Here is a 17,300-nt window from a genome sequence, read left to right as displayed (position 1 = left end):
ATTGTAATGTGTGTTACTGGCATGGTCACAGAGAGCTCAGGAACCAAATCCACCGTCAGTGCCTGAACAGAGAGTTCTTCACGACTGTGTTCACTATACCTGTGACTGCAGGGGCGGAACAGGGGAAAAATGTTTTAATTCAAGCTCTTGTACTGTGATGTTCATAAGTCTTTTGAAAATCAACTTTATGTATGCTCTTAAGCAAAGATGCTGAAATCAAGGTCATCTTCCTTTAAGAGGGACAATTTCTTATTTCAACAAATGTGTTTTATTTAAAGGGCACCACGAAACACCGTTATCTGCCCCTACAAAGATTCTGGAGAAATTCCCAAGCAACTTACCCAAGAGGCCTGAAAATGTGATTCCAGCTGACTCTGATAAAGCCACTATTGAAGAGGTTTGTGATGAGAATAATCATCTTACTGGATGATTAAATAATACAGAGGAATAGAGGTTGTGGAGAGACTCAGAAGAAAAGCCATATGAAATTACTTCACATTTCTTGCAGCAGATTTTCATGTACCTTGCATGTAGAATCAGTGATATCATGAGGTGTCATTCTTATTTCAGAATGAGGGCTTTCAGATTTTTTTTTCCACATGCAAAACTCTCTTTGGTAGTATTATAAATTATTATTTTTAATGTATAATAATTATTATATAATTTTAACTTTATAAATTATTAGAAGTGATCTAGCAGAAGACCTAGCATATAAATCATCTACTGCTTATGGAAGTCTTTGAGCTAACAGAGCTTTCTCTGCCTCATAGGTTATTGACATAGTGGAAGGTTCCGCAACAGAAGTGCCTCCTGCTGTTCCGAAGGACATTGAGGAGAAACTTGCTCGGCCTATTGCTCGGCCAGAGGCTCCTGTGGACTCTATGTTGAAAGACATGGCCACCATCATTCTCAGCACTTTCCTGCTCATCGGCTGGGTGGCTTTTATCATCACCTATCCAATGGTAATGCTGACTTAGCTTGGGAGGCTTTTCAGTTTTGGGAGTCAGTAGTATTTGACAGCTAACCCCAAGAGATGACACAGGAGTTAGGAAATAATGCACTACATTTGTTTTTCCTCATTTTTAAGCCCCAGATATGCAAGGGGTGACAAAGGCTATATATTTGATATAACAGTGATTTCTCTGGCATATGTGCCAACTCTGGAGAATTATTATTTTTTAATTCCACCAGTTCATTTTCTTGTGTTACTATTTTCCATGTACATGATCTTAACGTTAATCACTGGCTTCACTCCCTTCTTCCTCATCTGAACCACTGTCAGGTTTTCTGGCTTTTGGATCAAAGCCTTGATCCTTCTGTGATTGAAAGACACCCAGTCAGCCTAATGAGTCGGCTTTTGCAATATTAACCAACCTGTGTGATTCCTCAGCTTTGCTATGAAATTTCAGAATGAAACTGAAAACGTGAGGGAAAGTCCCTTTAGTTCCATAGTCTAGTTAGCTAATAGCTAATAGTATCATAACAAGAAAAATTTTCCCAACCTTTTGGATCTATCTACCCTAATGGCTATAGTGTTCCCTTTTGTGACATGACTGTGAGAAACTTCACTCCTTCGCTTACGGAACTGAGGTCCTCTTTCAGAGTGTACATCAGCAACAACAGAGACAGCATCAGCTGGAAGAGAAGATACAGCTCTTGCAGCAACAGAAGCTGCCCTTTCATGCTCCCAGTGATCTACCTCCAGAAACAGATTTCTTAGACACCTCCTACGGACGGACAGAGAGTTCAGCTACCAGCACACCAAATATGTCCCCCAGAGCATCAAACCATTCTGCATATTCCAGCATCTCCACCTCTGACGTTGGGAGCTGCCTTTCCACTGAGCAAGAAGAGGGAGGTAAAGTAGTTCTAGTGTCTTTATTAGGTCTGTATTTCCCCACTCAGTCCTTATTGATGGTACTTTGTGCATCAGACAGCTAAAAAGACCATCATCCTACCTTAGTCTGACCACTCGCAAAACATTGTGCAGGTGTTTCATCCCTGACTTTGTTTGAGAAGTATTTGCTTTAGAAAAACATCCAGTTCATAATTGCTGCCTGAGGGATTTACGTTGTCCATGAGAGTATATTCTTATAACCTGCAGCCATTTCAGGTAGAGGGTCATTTAAATAACATGTATCAGATAGAATCCAGAAGTAAGGATTATGCAGTGTGGTCTGCCAGTGTGTTCTCTTTAGGCCCTTCAAAGACTATGCAGGGAAGCTACTAGTAAGCTTACTTCCCTTAACTGTCAATCTGCATTCCCTGAATTGAACAAAACATAAACTTCTTAAAAAGTTTGTCTGCTGAGGACCCTTAGTCTCTTATACTGTTTGAGACATGATCTTTTCAGACCTACAGTTAGTTAAGGTGTTCTGTACAGAGTAAGTTTGAATCTCTGTGTTGAATCATGCACCGGTATGTGCCTGCTCAGCATGAGTACCAAAATGCAGCTGTAATTTCTTTTGATCAAATGTGTTGTCAATTTAAACATGAGCAAAAAGATTTTTACATACTGGCCCAAAAGAATGCTCAGTTGTACAAGGCTGGCTTGATCATCCTAAAACAATCCGCCTGTTTCTTGTTTTTGTTCAGATGATGATGCAAACAGAGTGGTGGTTGGCAAGATTTCATTTAACCCAAAAGATGTACTGGGACATGGAGCTGAAGGAACAATTGTTTACAGGTAGAAGATAATACATGTATTCAGTATTTAATAATAGACTGATTAATGTATTATTGCATTAGGGTCATTCTTTTATCTTTTTTAATACACCTATTTTGAACAAAAATACTTTCTTTAAAAGTATTTTCTGTCTGTGTGGAATATTTTCATGCAATATTTCTTCCCTAGCGAAATTACTTCTCTTTTATACGTTTAATGACCAAAGGTATCTGTTTCCTGCATGAGAAATGCTTTAGTATGCCTCTGTAAAATGTCTTCTGTTGTCATTCACTTTGTACCTTCTTGGTCTACATCAGTCTTTGTCTAAAAGGTTGATACGGCTTTCCTGTCCGCAGGGGGACATTTGATAACCGTGATGTTGCAGTGAAAAGAATTCTTCCTGAATGCTTCAGCTTTGCAGACCGTGAAGTGCAGCTGCTGCGGGAGTCAGATGAGCATCCTAACGTGATCCGCTATTTCTGCACAGAGAAAGACCGGCAGTTTCAGTACATAGCTATCGAGCTGTGTGCTGCCACTTTACAGGAGGTGATGAGTCACTTGCAAACCTAAATAATGTTTTGGTCTTCTCAATGGAAGGCCTTCAGTTTTCCCATAGTCTTAAGTTGTTGAAGTGCCTGCAGCAGATGTCCCAGTTATTGTCACCATCACCTCAGAAAGTTACACATTCCTACAAAAGGGATGTTCCTAGACCTTCAAGACTATCTTCCCAACCCTGTACTGACCTAAGGGCAGAAGTTGTTGTCCTTTAGTATTCCTTCTTGTGAAGGACTCCGTTCTAGTCATCCTCCCTCTCCATCAGGACTTTGAAGACCCCCAAAACGCTTCTGGAGGCACGGTGCTATATACAGAACTCTAGCTCTGAATGATATTTTAGAGCTCATCACCTTCAGGCAAGAAAAGCTTTTGCATGTGTGTTATCATCTAGCATTAGACTGCCTGCAATTTTCCCAGTTTGATTTTTTTTTGCGTATACTTATTGTCTGTTCAGAGGCTAATGATAAGCAATGTCGTCGCTGACTCTTCTGTTTTTCTGTCATCTTATACAGTACGTTGAGCAGAAGGCCTTCAGTCACCATGGCTTACAACCCATCACCCTCCTGCAACAGACAACAGCTGGCCTTGCTTATCTGCACTCCCTTAATATTGGTAAGAATGCCTCAGGGTTCAGTGTTGCATAGAGTGGCCCAGTTTCCTAACCAAAAAAAAAGAGAAAATGGTCTGATGCTGAGGGCTTGCTCATTTAATCTGTGGAGAGGCTCCACCTAGGGCTGTCAGCAAGCAATAGTTTCCATCCTAACACTTCTTTGACACTTACCTTCTCCCTGTAAAATTCCACTGCATTGGGGTAGTAAGGCAAGGCATTACCATTTTGTTCAGGGCACTGCATTTTTTTGGATAGAACTATAAAACATAATGACTGCTGGTGATGGAATTTAAAAATAAATAAGTGATGAGCCTCTACCAGTGACATTAGTTTGAGGTTAGGACATAGATATAACAAACAGTAAATAAAGTTTACAAATGTTGTTGGGATTGCCTGGAGTGGATAAATGGGTGTTTGTAATAGTCCACAGGGACCTGAAGCCCCATAACATCCTCATCTCGATGCCTAATGCCCATGGGAAGGTCAAAGCTATGATTTCAGACTTCGGCCTGTGCAAGAAGCTAGCAGTGGGCAGACACAGCTTTAGCCGTCGGTCAGGTGTGCCAGGAACTGAAGGGTGGATTGCCCCTGAGATGCTGAGTGAAGACTGCAAAGAGAACCCTGTAAGTCTTTTCTTTCCTTCAGGCTTCCCTGGGAAAAGGCAGCACAACCAGCAGGTGGCACATTGTTGGTCAAACCTTAAGCTGCTAGCGCTGGAAGTCCCAGCATTCATGCATGCTTCCAATTAATTTAACAATAGCCCTTCCCCCCCCGCATGCATATAGTAATTTTTATGAGTTTTTATATAGCAGAATGTGAATCTGAAAAGTTTTATTCTGCACGCAAATGCAAAATAACCACCCCTATGATGAGGCTGAAAGGCTTCAGGGCAAAAAAAAAATGTTGCTATTAAAGGTCATTTATTTGCAGACATATACTGTGGACATCTTTTCAGCTGGCTGTGTCTTCTATTACGTGGTATCTGAAGGTAGCCATCCCTTTGGCAAATCTCTACAGCGACAAGCCAACATTCTGCTGGGTGCTTACAGCCTCGAGTGTTTGAATGCAGGGCGCCATGGTAAGAAAAGCATGGTAAACATGAAGCGCTACTGACCTTTCAATGGGTGCTAAAACTGCCATAGAGATGGCAGAACGGTGACCCACAGTGAAACCAACATGGCAACAGTGAAGGCTGTACTCCTAAAGTAAAGGTCTTGGAATTAGTATCTGAAAGCATCCCAGCTATAAAAAAGAGGAACCCTGAAAGCTTGACTGTAGTGCTATTACCATGTATTTAAAGGGTGGGAAAGAGGTGACCTTTGATCTTCATAGTGCACCGATTCAAAGCTTTCTGGTGCTTGCCCAGATTATCTACAAGGGCAGTACTTAAGCTAGTGTTTAGGATAGTATAGGAGGAAGTAGGAAACGGATTTTCTAACGATACAGAACATTAGCATTCCCTACATTGTCTGAATTATCACTCTTTTCCTTGCAGAAGACATAGTTGCTCGTGATTTAATAGAGCAAATGATAAACATGGACCCTCAGAAACGTCCATCTGCCAGCTGTGTGCTCAAACACCCCTTCTTTTGGAGTTTAGAAAAACAGCTCCAGTTTTTTCAGGTTTGTCTTGACCATTTTTATCCTTTTAGTTCTAAGGAGGCCTGTAGTCATTCTTCAGATCCTGAATTCAGTTTCTCTTTGCTCTGTGCATGTTTGAGAAGGTACAATGCAGAACACCTTGCCTGTTTTTAAGAACAGGGTAGACTGCTGTGGTAAATACGTGCAGTGAAGCCCACGGGGTGGGAAGCAGCTGAGGACTTGAGGTTCCTTTCAGTCTTTTCTATTCTATGATTTAAAAAAAAAAAAGCTTTGGTAGATGGTGATACATATCATCAGAGAAGCTTTTGTATCCTAATCCCAAGCATAATCCATTGTATTGTACTTTGTCAGGAAGTGAGGTAGAAGGAAAGCTCTGTTACTGGGACAGGTTCCAACTGGCCAGAAGCAGCATTTTTCAATAGTTGGGAAAAGTTTCGAAATACAACTAAAAGTAACCTGAATCTCTCTTCTAGGATGTTAGTGACCGGATAGAGAAAGAATCTTTAGATGGTCTAATTGTCAAGCAATTAGAAAGAGGAGGAAGAGAGGTGGTGAAAATGGACTGGAGAGAGCACATCACTGTTCCTCTTCAGACAGGTAAGAGATTTTGTCAGAATGGAAAGGAGTTGCATGCTGTTATTCCCAGTTTGCAGGGATAGCAGAATAAGGATGGCGTCTCAGTTTTGGCATGACCTTTACCTGTCAGCAAAGTACTTCTTCAAATTAGGCTGTATGTTTACATATTGAAACAAGTCTATAGACATACATGACTGTAGGCACATGTACCTTATTTTTGAGACCAACAGCTACAACAGTATCGAAACACAAAAAGAGATCTTGTATTTTATTTTGCAGATCTTCGAAAATTCAGATCGTATAAAGGAGGCTCAGTACGGGATCTTCTGAGGGCAATGAGAAACAAGGTAAATGCTTTGTCTGTGTATATACATACTCAGGATACACACCTTGCAAACTCCAGCCACTGCAATTTGTTTTTCTTCTTCACACTGTAGTTCTCCCTCCATTTGTTCATTGTTGCCAGTCTGCATCTTACCTTGTTTTAGGTGTATATATATATGTGTGTATTTTTTACTATATTACTTTACTGTAAAAAAAAAAAAGTTACTTTGTTCATGAAAATGCACTTTGTACAGACAGACCTATTTAAAAGAGGTTTTCTGAACAAACGCTCTCTGGCTGAGCTTTTCCCTCTTCTTTCTGTCTTCACAGAAGCACCATTACAGAGAACTGCCTCCAGAAGTGCAAGACACCCTGGGCTCCATCCCAGATGATTTTGTATGTTACTTTACAGCTCGCTTCCCTCACCTGCTCCTACATACCTACAAAGCTATGCATATCTGCTGCCAAGAAAGACTGTTTCAGCATTACTATAATCAGGACTCTGCACAGAAGAGCCTTGCAGGAGACACTGTTTGAGAGGAGAGAGATGGAGCTTTCTTAACCTGGGACCAACATTCCAAGCACAAGGCTGTGAAACAGGCCTACCTTTAGCAGGGAAAAGGGGGAATCAAAGAGCTGAATTCTCTCTCTTTGAGGAAACCAAGCGTCCAAAAAGTGCCTTGTACTCTGCCTGCACTGGATCAGGAGATAGTAAGAGCCCAAGGAGCAATGAAGCTCCAAAAGCAATGAACCCTGGTGATGGAGTTACCCCAAGAAGGGTCTTCAGGCAGTGAAAAGGGAGCGCAAAAGCTGGGTGTAACCATCATCCAGTATCCCTATACTGTACTTGATTTTATAACTTCTGTTTTACTGCAAAGAATCAAAATACAGTGATTGAAATCGTAATTATTAGGGGCTGGGATCTGCAAAAGGAGCCTTTTAGTTGTAGCAAATCATCAGAACCTGCCATTGCACTACTGCCACATTCTGCATTAGGCACACCACAGTGATTGTAAAGGGAATAATTTCTAATTACCCAAAACCTATAAAAAAGACTACAATTTAATTCCTGACTACCCTGGAAAATTAGTCCCTCCTACTTGAGCAGATACAGTGAAGTTCTAAAAACAACATCGACTTGAAAAAAGTTAAAGGTTTACCTACTTCGAAAATAAACCTCGTTTAATTATCAACCAGTATTCACAAAAGAGCTTGAACAGTACTTGACTTAAAAATCACAGTATCAGAACCAAGCTACGCAAGTAACTTAGCTGGGGAGAGGCTAATGATTTATCTGCTGCAAGTGTTCCTTTCTTACAAAGAAAGGTTGCTAGGTGCAGAGCCAGAGGTAAGATGAATCCTGGGGAAAAAAACTAAATCAGAAGCAATGGAAGATGTACAGAACAGTGAAAATTCTATACGGTGTTTTAATTGGAGGAAGAGAGCTGTAAAAGAACCTCATTTTCTGTTTGTACAGATGGATAACTATGTCCACAGGAGCCCTTTTTTTTTTTAAAAGATGCAGTATTTCTTTTCATTGGCCCTAAAGCTGTGACAAAGCATTAAGTATGTGCAAAGGATGAAGAAATGGTGAACTCTGATGATATACGTGAGGGTGTTCTTTTACAATGTATTTATTTAACATATTTATATTTATTTAATTTTTACTACAAAGTAGTATCAAATCAAAGTGGTACAAGTATAAAGCATGCTAAATCTTTCTTAATCATTTTTGTTTCTATTTAATCATATTACAACAACTGGAAAAGTGATACTGCATCTTTCACTGGAATTTGTTAAAGGGGAAACTACAAAGTGGAGCTCATTTTGTCTGTGCCATTGTTTTGTTACCTAATAAGTTATGGACTGTTATATGTATGATTGGGTACATACAACTATTTTTCTGGAGCAACTTCACTGGAAGTTTTTTCCTAGTTTTACAAAGTATGAAAGCAATTTACTGAAGACACCAACTGTGCAAGTTACATGTTTCTAAAGCTTGAAAAAAAGGGTAGTTTTTACCTAAGAAGATTCAAAGCCTATTTCATATTTTTGTATTTCTCATTTAAAGTTCTTTTATAATTCTACTAAATAAAGACTTGTACTCAGATTTAAAAGAAAACAACAGCTAGAATTTCTTTTCATGACAGCGTGTGCCTGTGGAAATCAGCCAGCCCAAGATCTGAAACCCAGGTTTCAGAACCAGGGCTGGAGAAGGGGTGGGGGGGCGGTGTGCCCATGTGAAAGATGGCCACACGAACACCAGGCCTGCAGCAGCCACACCCTGCCTGCAAAAGACAGGGCACACACTGCTCAGGGCCTGCTCCAAGCACTCACTTCCTGCTGTTCAAGGCTAAAGTTCTTATGGCAGAAGTTACGGGGGGAGGGAGGCTGGGGAGCAAGCAGCGAGCCTCGGTGAAGGCCCAGGACCCTCACTTTGTTGCCCTGTCCCCAGGCAAGAGGCACCTACCTGGTGGTGGCTAAGGCAGGCGAACAGGTAAGCTCAAATGGCTGGCATGACTGTGTGCAAAAAAATTTACTGCTGTACAGTATCAAGATTCTTGTAACTAAAAAAAAAAATAATTATGTGAAACAGCCGAAAGAAAACCACGTGATTTACAGGAAAAAGCTGCCTACAAAATTTATCTTTGGTTGGGGGGGGGAGGGGTTGGGTGTGTGTGTGTGTGTGTGGCATAAACAAACATGATATAGCGCTGTGGGAAGGGGAAAACTATGTAATTATTAAACAATACCACTCACTATACCCTGCCCCAACACTTTGATTACCCTGTTTTGGCATGGTGCTGCCCATCACTTGTGTGTGCACCTCACCAGATGATGCTTGCAGGAAGCAGAGCGTGTCTGCTGAAGCTACAGGCAGGGCTATGCTGCTACAGCACTGCTGGGAAGGGGTGGAGCATTAAAGTGTTTTTGCCTAAAGTACTTCCTTTTTATTGCCAGAGATACTTTAGATACCTTTAGAAGAAACCCACAAAAACAGTGTGGAAGACGAGGCTCAGCAGGCAGGGCCTCGCACTGCAGCTGGCTGTTGCACCTTTCCCTGTGGACAGGATTTGGAAACACAGCACTGCAAGCAGCCTGGTTCCCACAGCCACAAGGTAAGCCTTTGCAATCTGCAAGCCATCCCGCAGCTCTCTGGGTTGGTCCTGTATGCTCGAGCAAGTAGGGCTGGGGGAAAGCTGTGGGTAAGTGGGAAACCTGGAAACCTATTCTCAGCCTGATTTTACTTTACTGGTAGCAGACCTAGGAAAAGCATGGCTCCCCCTGCACTGCCATCCATCTAGCTCTGCTGCCAAAAGGTCTGTGAAGCTGTCTTGCTGAGCAGCTCTTGAATTTTGGGGCCGGGGCAGGAGGGGCTAGGACAGGACATTCCCCCTCCCAAGCCACAGCTACAATGCACACAGGTAGCATGGTGGTGGGCCCTGCAGCAGCAACTTGCCTCCCCCAGGTGCTCTTTACAACAGGGGAGCAGGAGCCCACTGGCCAGGGCAGCGCCTCCCCCCAGCAGCACAAGTTTCTATTCCCCGTTAAGTTTCGTTTTCACCAAAGCCACGCCTGGTGGCCTGATGTTGGCTCTGTCCCCACAGGGTGTGACAGAATGACGTGCACAGGAAGGGGGATGGCAAACCACGAGCCACATCCCTGTACAAGCACAGCCCTGGGAGGCAGTGCAGAGGCAAAAGACACTGAAAGGCTAGTATTTATATGACATATTTGGCCTCTCACTAGCCTCTGAACTCTGGAATAAGCAGCCTGTGTACACCTATTTTGGAAAGATCCACTTCCACCCATGGCACAAGAATTAACAACAGTGCCAGAACAGTTGGTCCCCTTAGTGACACCAGGTACTTGGCTTGCTCAAACCAAATCTATTTGGGCATGCTGGCTCTTTAATCAGCCCACAAACTTTCCACAGCACTAACCGGGCACTTAAATTTAAAACAGGCACTTGCTCCACAGTTCTTACAGCATTCCCCAATTCACCTAGGCCCAGTTGTCTCACCGAACAACCACTTTTGAACTTACCTCTCGCCAATTCCTGGTTCTGGGGAGCACTCCAGTCACCTTCCAAGTTACAGGCTTCTGACTTTCAGACATTTCTGAGAGCTTCAACAAAGCCCTACTGAGCTGCTTTTTATGCTGGCTGCGCTGGTGAGTCTGCTCCTTGGACACCTGAATTCTGAGGAAGCTGCAGGTGATGCTGTTGTACTGCCATCAGCAGCAGGGAGGGATGGGGCTTACCAGGCTACAGGCACCTGCTGAACCAGTAGAGTTGAGCTTGCACACTACAGTAAGAGCAACGACTACCCCCTGGATCCCCAGCCCCTTTGCTGTGACTCCTGTCAAGCGGTCCCTAGCTCAGGGATGGTTACTGTTAGCTTACAGTAAATCTAACGTAAATTTCAGTTATGCTGAGCACACTTATTTAATACATTTCTTCCTATAGTACAGAACCAGCTATATTTGCTGCAGCCCATCTCTGTAGTACGGTAAATGAGCAAAGCAGAGCATGTCAGGTATCAGGCCAGGACACCCCCTCTAACCCAAACCAAAGACAATCTTCTGCTGGGTGGGACAGCAAGTTATGCTGCTTCAGTGAGCACAGCAACAGATATAGAAAAAGAGGGGGAAAAAACAAGCACACAAAAAAAAGAAAAAAAGGAGCACAAGATAGGGAATAAGAAGGGGAGATTAAAAAAAAACAACAAAAAAGAGATACAATGCAACCTGACGGAAACAGTACTGTAAGGCCACCTTTTTTCTGTATTTAGCACTAGTAGTTGTTAGATGGGCACAGCTATCAGCACATGCCTCTTCACACGTGTCAGAGAACAGGTGGCTTCATACACTACAGGTGCACAGAAGCACTGTAGCTGGCAAGAACAGGCTTTTAAGAGGTACAGAAACTACCCTGGACCACAAGAAAAAGTGGGGAGGGAAAGGGAAAACAAGTCAACTGTGAGTAACAGGAATGTTAATTGTTATTATTTGACAATTGTTTTTTCACCTCTAGGGTTTTACTCATTAACCAGAGGATTTCTCCCCCACAAAGACAATGGGTATGTGCTGCTTCCAGAAAATTTGCACTTTGAATGTAGTGATTTGCTTTTTAATAAATGCATTTTAAAGGTTTATCTCTACTGGGGAACTAATCAGTATTTTTAGTACCATTACAATCCATAAGATATTATCTTCATAGATCAGTAAATAAACAAATTCAAGTGGGCAAATAATCTACCTGAACCTCTTCCAAGGTTAGTGAATTCAGCCCATCAGTTCCAATAACCTTATCACATAATCCTCTTCTAAAAGAGGAGTGATGAAAACAACCCAAAGTGTTTTTGAGTTGTTTCCAAACCTCATGGTTTCTCACTTCACTGATTATTAGCCTTGTACCATTGCTTAGGACTGCTCTTGGTTAAAGGTAAGGACACCTTTAGACATCAGAACTGACATATTTGAGAAGACAGTCTCTCGTTGTAGCTGGTAGAAAGAAAACAATTTAGCATTCAACACAGACAGCTATTATTAGTAACACAGAATTTTGGTTCCTAGATTACAACACAATACCTGTGGATAAGTGGGATGAGAACCACGTCCGATGCTGGCTACAATCTACTGGAATCAAGGAAGAGTATACAAGAAAACTGCAAGAAGAAGAAGTGACAGGTCCAGTGCTTATGGAACTGAATGAACCTTTCCTCAAAAAAATAGGTATGAAGAAAGGCCAAATCCACATTTTACTCCTCAAAAGAGACGAACTTCGGCAGCTAAAGGAAAATACAAAACAAGAAAAGCATTCCAGTAGCAAAACGCCTGACAGAATTGATACACAAAGAGATTCAGTAAGACCCAAAAATGTCCGTCTTCAAAAAAGTTTAAGCAAAGACAGCTGTGGCCCACTACATGAAACAAGTGGAGAAAACACAGCTTCTACTTCTGGCAAGAAGCAAGGGAGAAATAAATCCCAACCTCAAACTACTGATGAAGTTTTAGACCTCAGCAAATGTCGACCATTTAGAAGTGAAGACACTGATTTCAAGTACGTGAAAGGCCGAGTTCTTTCTCCAGAAACAGGCGTCAATGGTTTAATCATACCTTGCCATGAATACAAGTCTTTTGCCATTGCTGCAGAACTGAACAAACAGCAGTTGCAGTCAAAGTTTGCCTGTGAAGTGATACGATTTGCTTCAGCCTGCATGAACATTCGAACAAATGGCACCATACATTTCGGTATCATGGACAGCGTTGAAGATAGGGGCTATAAACATGGACAGATCATTGGCATAAAGGTCAAAGATACGGAATACTATGTTGATGCATTAGATTACATAGAAAAATGTTTTTCTGAAACTGTGCGAGAAATTGCAAGGAAGTGTATCCACCCACCTGTTTTTATTGAAGTGATTTCAAAAGACTCTCAGGAACAAAGATTTGTGGTGGAGGTTGATATTGAACCAACATCCAGCTTAGTGAAGAATAAAATTTTTGAGGTTTATTTACCTAAATACAATGAAAGCAGCCAGAAGGTGAACCTGACAAAAGATCGAGCTCTCTATCAGAGACTAGGCGCAAAATCTGAACCTGTAAAGCCGGATGATCTAGTTGCTTTTATCCAGGGCTTACAAGACAGGGATGCTCAAAGAGAAAAGGCTGAGCTTCTCAGTGCAGAAGTACATACAGAAATATCTCAAAACTTGGGAAGGAAGTTATCTATTCTACTAAATGATGGCAAGAACTATATGGACGATTCCCTACGGTACATCCTTGTCACAAACAGATGTACAGAGGATGATCTGAACTCTATCAACTTTTTAATGCATTTGAACATTTTCTGTGTCTTTGACTTTGATGAACATTCTGTGTCAGGACTGTATGGAAAGTACAAAGAACACCATGCAACAAGGTCTTATTTTTTACAGGATTTTTCCAGTGAAAGCAAGACTGGCAACCCTCCATCTCAGAAACATTTGTGTCTGTTTGATCAGACTAGTTGGATATTCTGCAATGGGCGCAGCGACTACCTTGGGGATGATGAAAAACCTTGTGATGAAAACACATGGATTAGAACCAAAAAGAAATACCTTAAGAAAGCAATCACTCGTATCTGCGATGAAATCCTGCCAAAGCGGTCTTTCATTGTGCTTTTCCTGTTGCTATCACCAGTTAAGAAACCGATTGTGGACACTTTTCAGGAATTCTATACAGAGATGAATGGCATAGAGTACATCATTTGCATTGCAGAGTCCAGAGAAAATTACGGGAAGTGGGCTAATCTAGCTCAGGCATCGTGCAGCATTGAGACCATAGAACAACGCAGCATTGTGGGAATGAAACTAAGCCATGTAGATGCCACCATTCAAAAAATGCTGCCTTCTACAGCACACCCCAGACATCTGCCAGTTTCCACACGAGCACTATGCACACTTCCTTCGCTTGAAGAAGAGAAAATGTTTTCCCTAGAAATCCTTTGTGTTGATCAATGTGATGATACTAAATTAGATCTTTTGTCTGAAAAAGAAATACAAGAAATAGAACAAAACTTTTACCAAGGGAGAAAAATCACCTGGAAAAATTTCTGGCTTGCTGATAAAGGACACTGTGGGGAAATCATTGAACGTGAAGCATGCAAGGATGCTAGCAAACTCCTAGATGACATTTTACAAGGAACTGGACTCAACTATTCTGTGGCTAAACTAAAGATATTCCACCATCCTGGAAGTGGTGGAAGCACAATAGCACGACAAGTTCTATGGAAAAGAAGAAAGGACTTAAGATGTGCTGTTATCAAATCCTCATATTCACCTGCAACTGTTTGTGAGCATGCACTTGCATTTAGAGATTATGAAGAGAAAGAAATCAATCATTGTCTTCCTGTGCTCCTCCTAATTGAAGATTATGATGAAGACTATTTAGAAGAAATAAGGAATGACTTAATGGATGCTGTAGCAACTAGAAAAATTAATTCCCCCAGACCTTACTTCATTCTCATGTCCTGTAGACGATCCAATGACCCTGAACGGCTTTGTAAGGCTTCTCCTCTGGACACAGTAGCCGTTACTCACAAGCTGACAGACTCAGAGAAAACTCTGTTCAAAACTAAACTTGAAAAACTGAAGCAGAAAGATGTCAGGCCAGAATTCATACTTACATTTGTCTTGATGTGTGAGGAGTTTAATGAAACATACTTGAGAGATTTTGTAGGCCACATACTGCAAGACATAGACCATTCTTCCCGTGATACGCTTTTGATGCATTATGTGGCTTTGCTTAATTTTTATGTACCTAATTCATATGTTTCACTATCACACTGTGAGGCTTTTCTGGGACTGGGTGCATATACAGAAACAAAGTCAAGAGCATATGATTTTAAAAGTAACTTAAGCGAACAAGCAAGAATGATTTTTATTGAACTAAGGGAAAGTACCACCTATATTTCATCTGTTCGGATAATACACTGTCTGGTTGCAAAAGAAATTTTGTATCAGCTTTCAAGGAACCAACCTCAAAGTCAAATTGCAATGTCTCTTCTTCAGGAAAGGATGCTTTTTGAAAATAGATTTGGACGAGAGGAATTCATAAAATTCATCAGAGATCTGTTTATTCGCCGTGATAAGAGAAGCAGGGGCGATAATACTGACAGCCTCTTCTCCCCATTCATTGAACACGTCTGTAAAGCTGAAGACTGTGAAAAAGCTATAGCTGTTTTAAAAGCTGCGTATGAACTTCTTGGAAAAGATGCCTTTTTTGCCCAGCAGCTTGCCAGACTGCATTACAATAATGAAAAATTTGAAGATGCAGAATACTGGGTAGGTGTTGCAAAACTTCGTTTGCCAAATGACTCTTACATTCTGGATACAGAAGGTCAAGTCTACAGGAAATGGTTTAGTTTCACTGTGGATAAGGTGACAGACATTGCTGACATTGACAAGATAGAGATCGCTCTTAAAGCTATGAAATGCTTCAGGGCTGCACAACAGGCTGCAAAAGCAGAAACAGATAATATGAACAACGCTGGCTATTTTGGAGAAGTAGAAGTAGGATGTCGTCTCCTTAAATTTTTGTCCACACTTGACGTATTTCGCACAAGTCCAGAGGGGGAGTACTCTGAGCTTGTGAAATACCTGATCACAGATTACATTCCTAAAGACATTGAAAAAACATGGGGAAAGCTTCACTCACGCTTAAAAGGCCTACACCAGAACCTGTACAATGCTCTGGAATGGATTTCAGAAGACCTAAGTTATTTCCAAACAGATAAAAACCATGAGAAGGAAGATGATGATGGAAAAGCTGAAAAGGAGGAACAAGTTTATAATCCCAGGAAATGGCTGAAAAGACAGTCTGAGGTATATGCCAAATTCTTCATCTCAGCATCACTTATTGGGGACAACAGTGGTCCTAAGAGCCAGCTGATGAAAGGCATGACTATTTATAAGAGAGGTGGAGGCAGTGTCACAAATATCCTGTCATTCTTGACAGATAAGAAGGAGAACAGGTCAGCTGAAAAGCTAGAAGAGATCCTTAGTTTCTATCCAGAAAATGCACAAAGGGACAGGCTGGAGGACACCGATCTGATCAATTACATTTTGAGCCACGTTGTATTAGCATGCTTATCACCAGGATCAGCCAAACTTCTTCCAATGCAAACTCTCCGTGAACTCAGCACAAGATTCTTTAAAGGAAAAAGAACATTTCCAGCAAGTGCCCATTTTTTGCTGACCTTACTATATTGGCCAGATGAGGCATTAGACAAAGAGCCCAATCCAGTCAAAGACGAAATTTTAAGTTCAGCACTTCAAACCCTAAAACGTTTATATGACATCAAGATGAAAGATGTTCCTCCCAGAAAGAAAAGAATCTACACCCACTTTTTCCTAGGAAAGGGCTATGGCTTAAGCAAGATTGTGCAAAAAAATAAAATTGATAAATTAATTAGTGGGTCCTTAGATGAGAAGAGAATGAAGTGGCTACATGGAACTGTATGGAATAACGCCAAGATACGTGACATTCTCAGAAGAGTTTCAGGTTGGACCAAGGATAGAAATCTATTTATACGTGGCCATATGAAGGAGTTTCCAGTCTTACCACTCCATCGTGATTCAGTGCCCACTGGAAACGAGAACGTGACCTTTTATTTAGGATTTTCATTTAATGGTCTTGTTGCTTTCAATATTGAGGTTGAAAATAATCTAAACATTCCAACTGGCACCAGAGTACACAGTGTTTAGTACATTAACAGTACCTACTGCACCGTTAGACAGCGCAGCACTGGAAAAGGCCTGTTGTCACATTAAAGGAAAAAAAGACTGCATTGGCTGGACACCAGGTAGTAAGATAACCACAAACTACTCCTACGCTATGAATGAGGATCTAAAAAATTTGAAACCTACTAGTAAAAATGTATCTTCAAACAGAAGCCTTTTATGTTTTTGGAGTCACCAAACAAAATTTTATATCTAAAGCAGCAATAATTCCTATATTTGCTTGGGGAATTGTAGGAGAAAGAAGGCCCACTATTACTTCTCCCCACCCCAGCATCTGGAGAACTGAGCTCCAAAATAAACAGGCATAGCAGGGATCCCTGCCTTCTCAGCTCAAAGACCCTAGACATTCAGCTAATTTATGGGTGATCATCATCAATAAAAGAATGTGTTTCCTGTTAATTGTATGGTGTTTTTTCTTCTCCCTGAACTGGAAACAAAATGTTTAAGTGAGCTTTCAACATATACACTACACTGGCTTTAACATACTTCACTCACTACCACGCACCATGTATTAAATACGCCTATGCATCATCAACTGCAAGCCAACATCTATTACAGAAGCAGAGAGGAATAATAAGCAATTTTAAAAAATTGACTCTGCAAACATCAGAAGCGATAAAAAACAGGTCTCAGTTTTTACATCACTCTTACATTGCTTTTCCATGTAAACATTACAAAC

The 17,300-nt window shown here is 41.3% G+C and overlaps 2 protein-coding genes across 7 annotated transcripts in view; both read left to right on the top strand.

Annotated features, from left to right (window-relative positions):
* ERN1 (endoplasmic reticulum to nucleus signaling 1) overlaps positions 1-8,450 on the top strand; it is a 40,331-nt gene extending 31,881 nt beyond the window's left edge. For all 6 annotated transcript variants that reach the window (XM_040530816.1, XM_040530815.1, XM_040530819.1 and 3 more), the window contains 12 exons: positions 279-397; positions 771-962; positions 1,603-1,858; positions 2,596-2,686; positions 3,022-3,211; positions 3,733-3,832; positions 4,254-4,453; positions 4,761-4,908; positions 5,326-5,453; positions 5,906-6,029; positions 6,288-6,355; positions 6,663-8,450. In XM_040530816.1, coding sequence (XP_040386750.1) covers positions 279-397; positions 771-962; positions 1,603-1,858; positions 2,596-2,686; positions 3,022-3,211; positions 3,733-3,832; positions 4,254-4,453; positions 4,761-4,908; positions 5,326-5,453; positions 5,906-6,029; positions 6,288-6,355; positions 6,663-6,869 — 1,823 coding nt within the window. In that variant the 3' untranslated portion in view covers positions 6,870-8,450. The remainder of the gene's footprint in view (positions 1-278; positions 398-770; positions 963-1,602; positions 1,859-2,595; positions 2,687-3,021; positions 3,212-3,732; positions 3,833-4,253; positions 4,454-4,760; positions 4,909-5,325; positions 5,454-5,905; positions 6,030-6,287; positions 6,356-6,662) is intronic.
* Positions 8,451-10,342: 1,892 nt separating this feature from the next.
* On the top strand, positions 10,343-16,653 carry LOC121057103 (sterile alpha motif domain-containing protein 9-like). Its single transcript, XM_040530814.1, has 3 exons — positions 10,343-10,505; positions 11,368-11,413; positions 11,910-16,653. Exons 2-3 carry the CDS (start codon positions 11,410-11,412, stop codon positions 16,583-16,585), a joined length of 4,680 nt encoding a protein of 1,559 aa, XP_040386748.1. The 5' UTR covers positions 10,343-10,505; positions 11,368-11,409; the 3' UTR covers positions 16,586-16,653.
* The last annotated feature ends 647 nt before the right edge of the window (positions 16,654-17,300 follow it).

Source organism: Cygnus olor, chromosome 18, assembly GCF_009769625.2.
Source record: "Cygnus olor isolate bCygOlo1 chromosome 18, bCygOlo1.pri.v2, whole genome shotgun sequence".
NCBI lineage: Eukaryota > Metazoa > Chordata > Aves > Anseriformes > Anatidae > Cygnus > Cygnus olor.
Note: the sequence above shows the minus strand (reverse complement) of the source record. Positions and strands in the feature narration are given on the sequence as shown.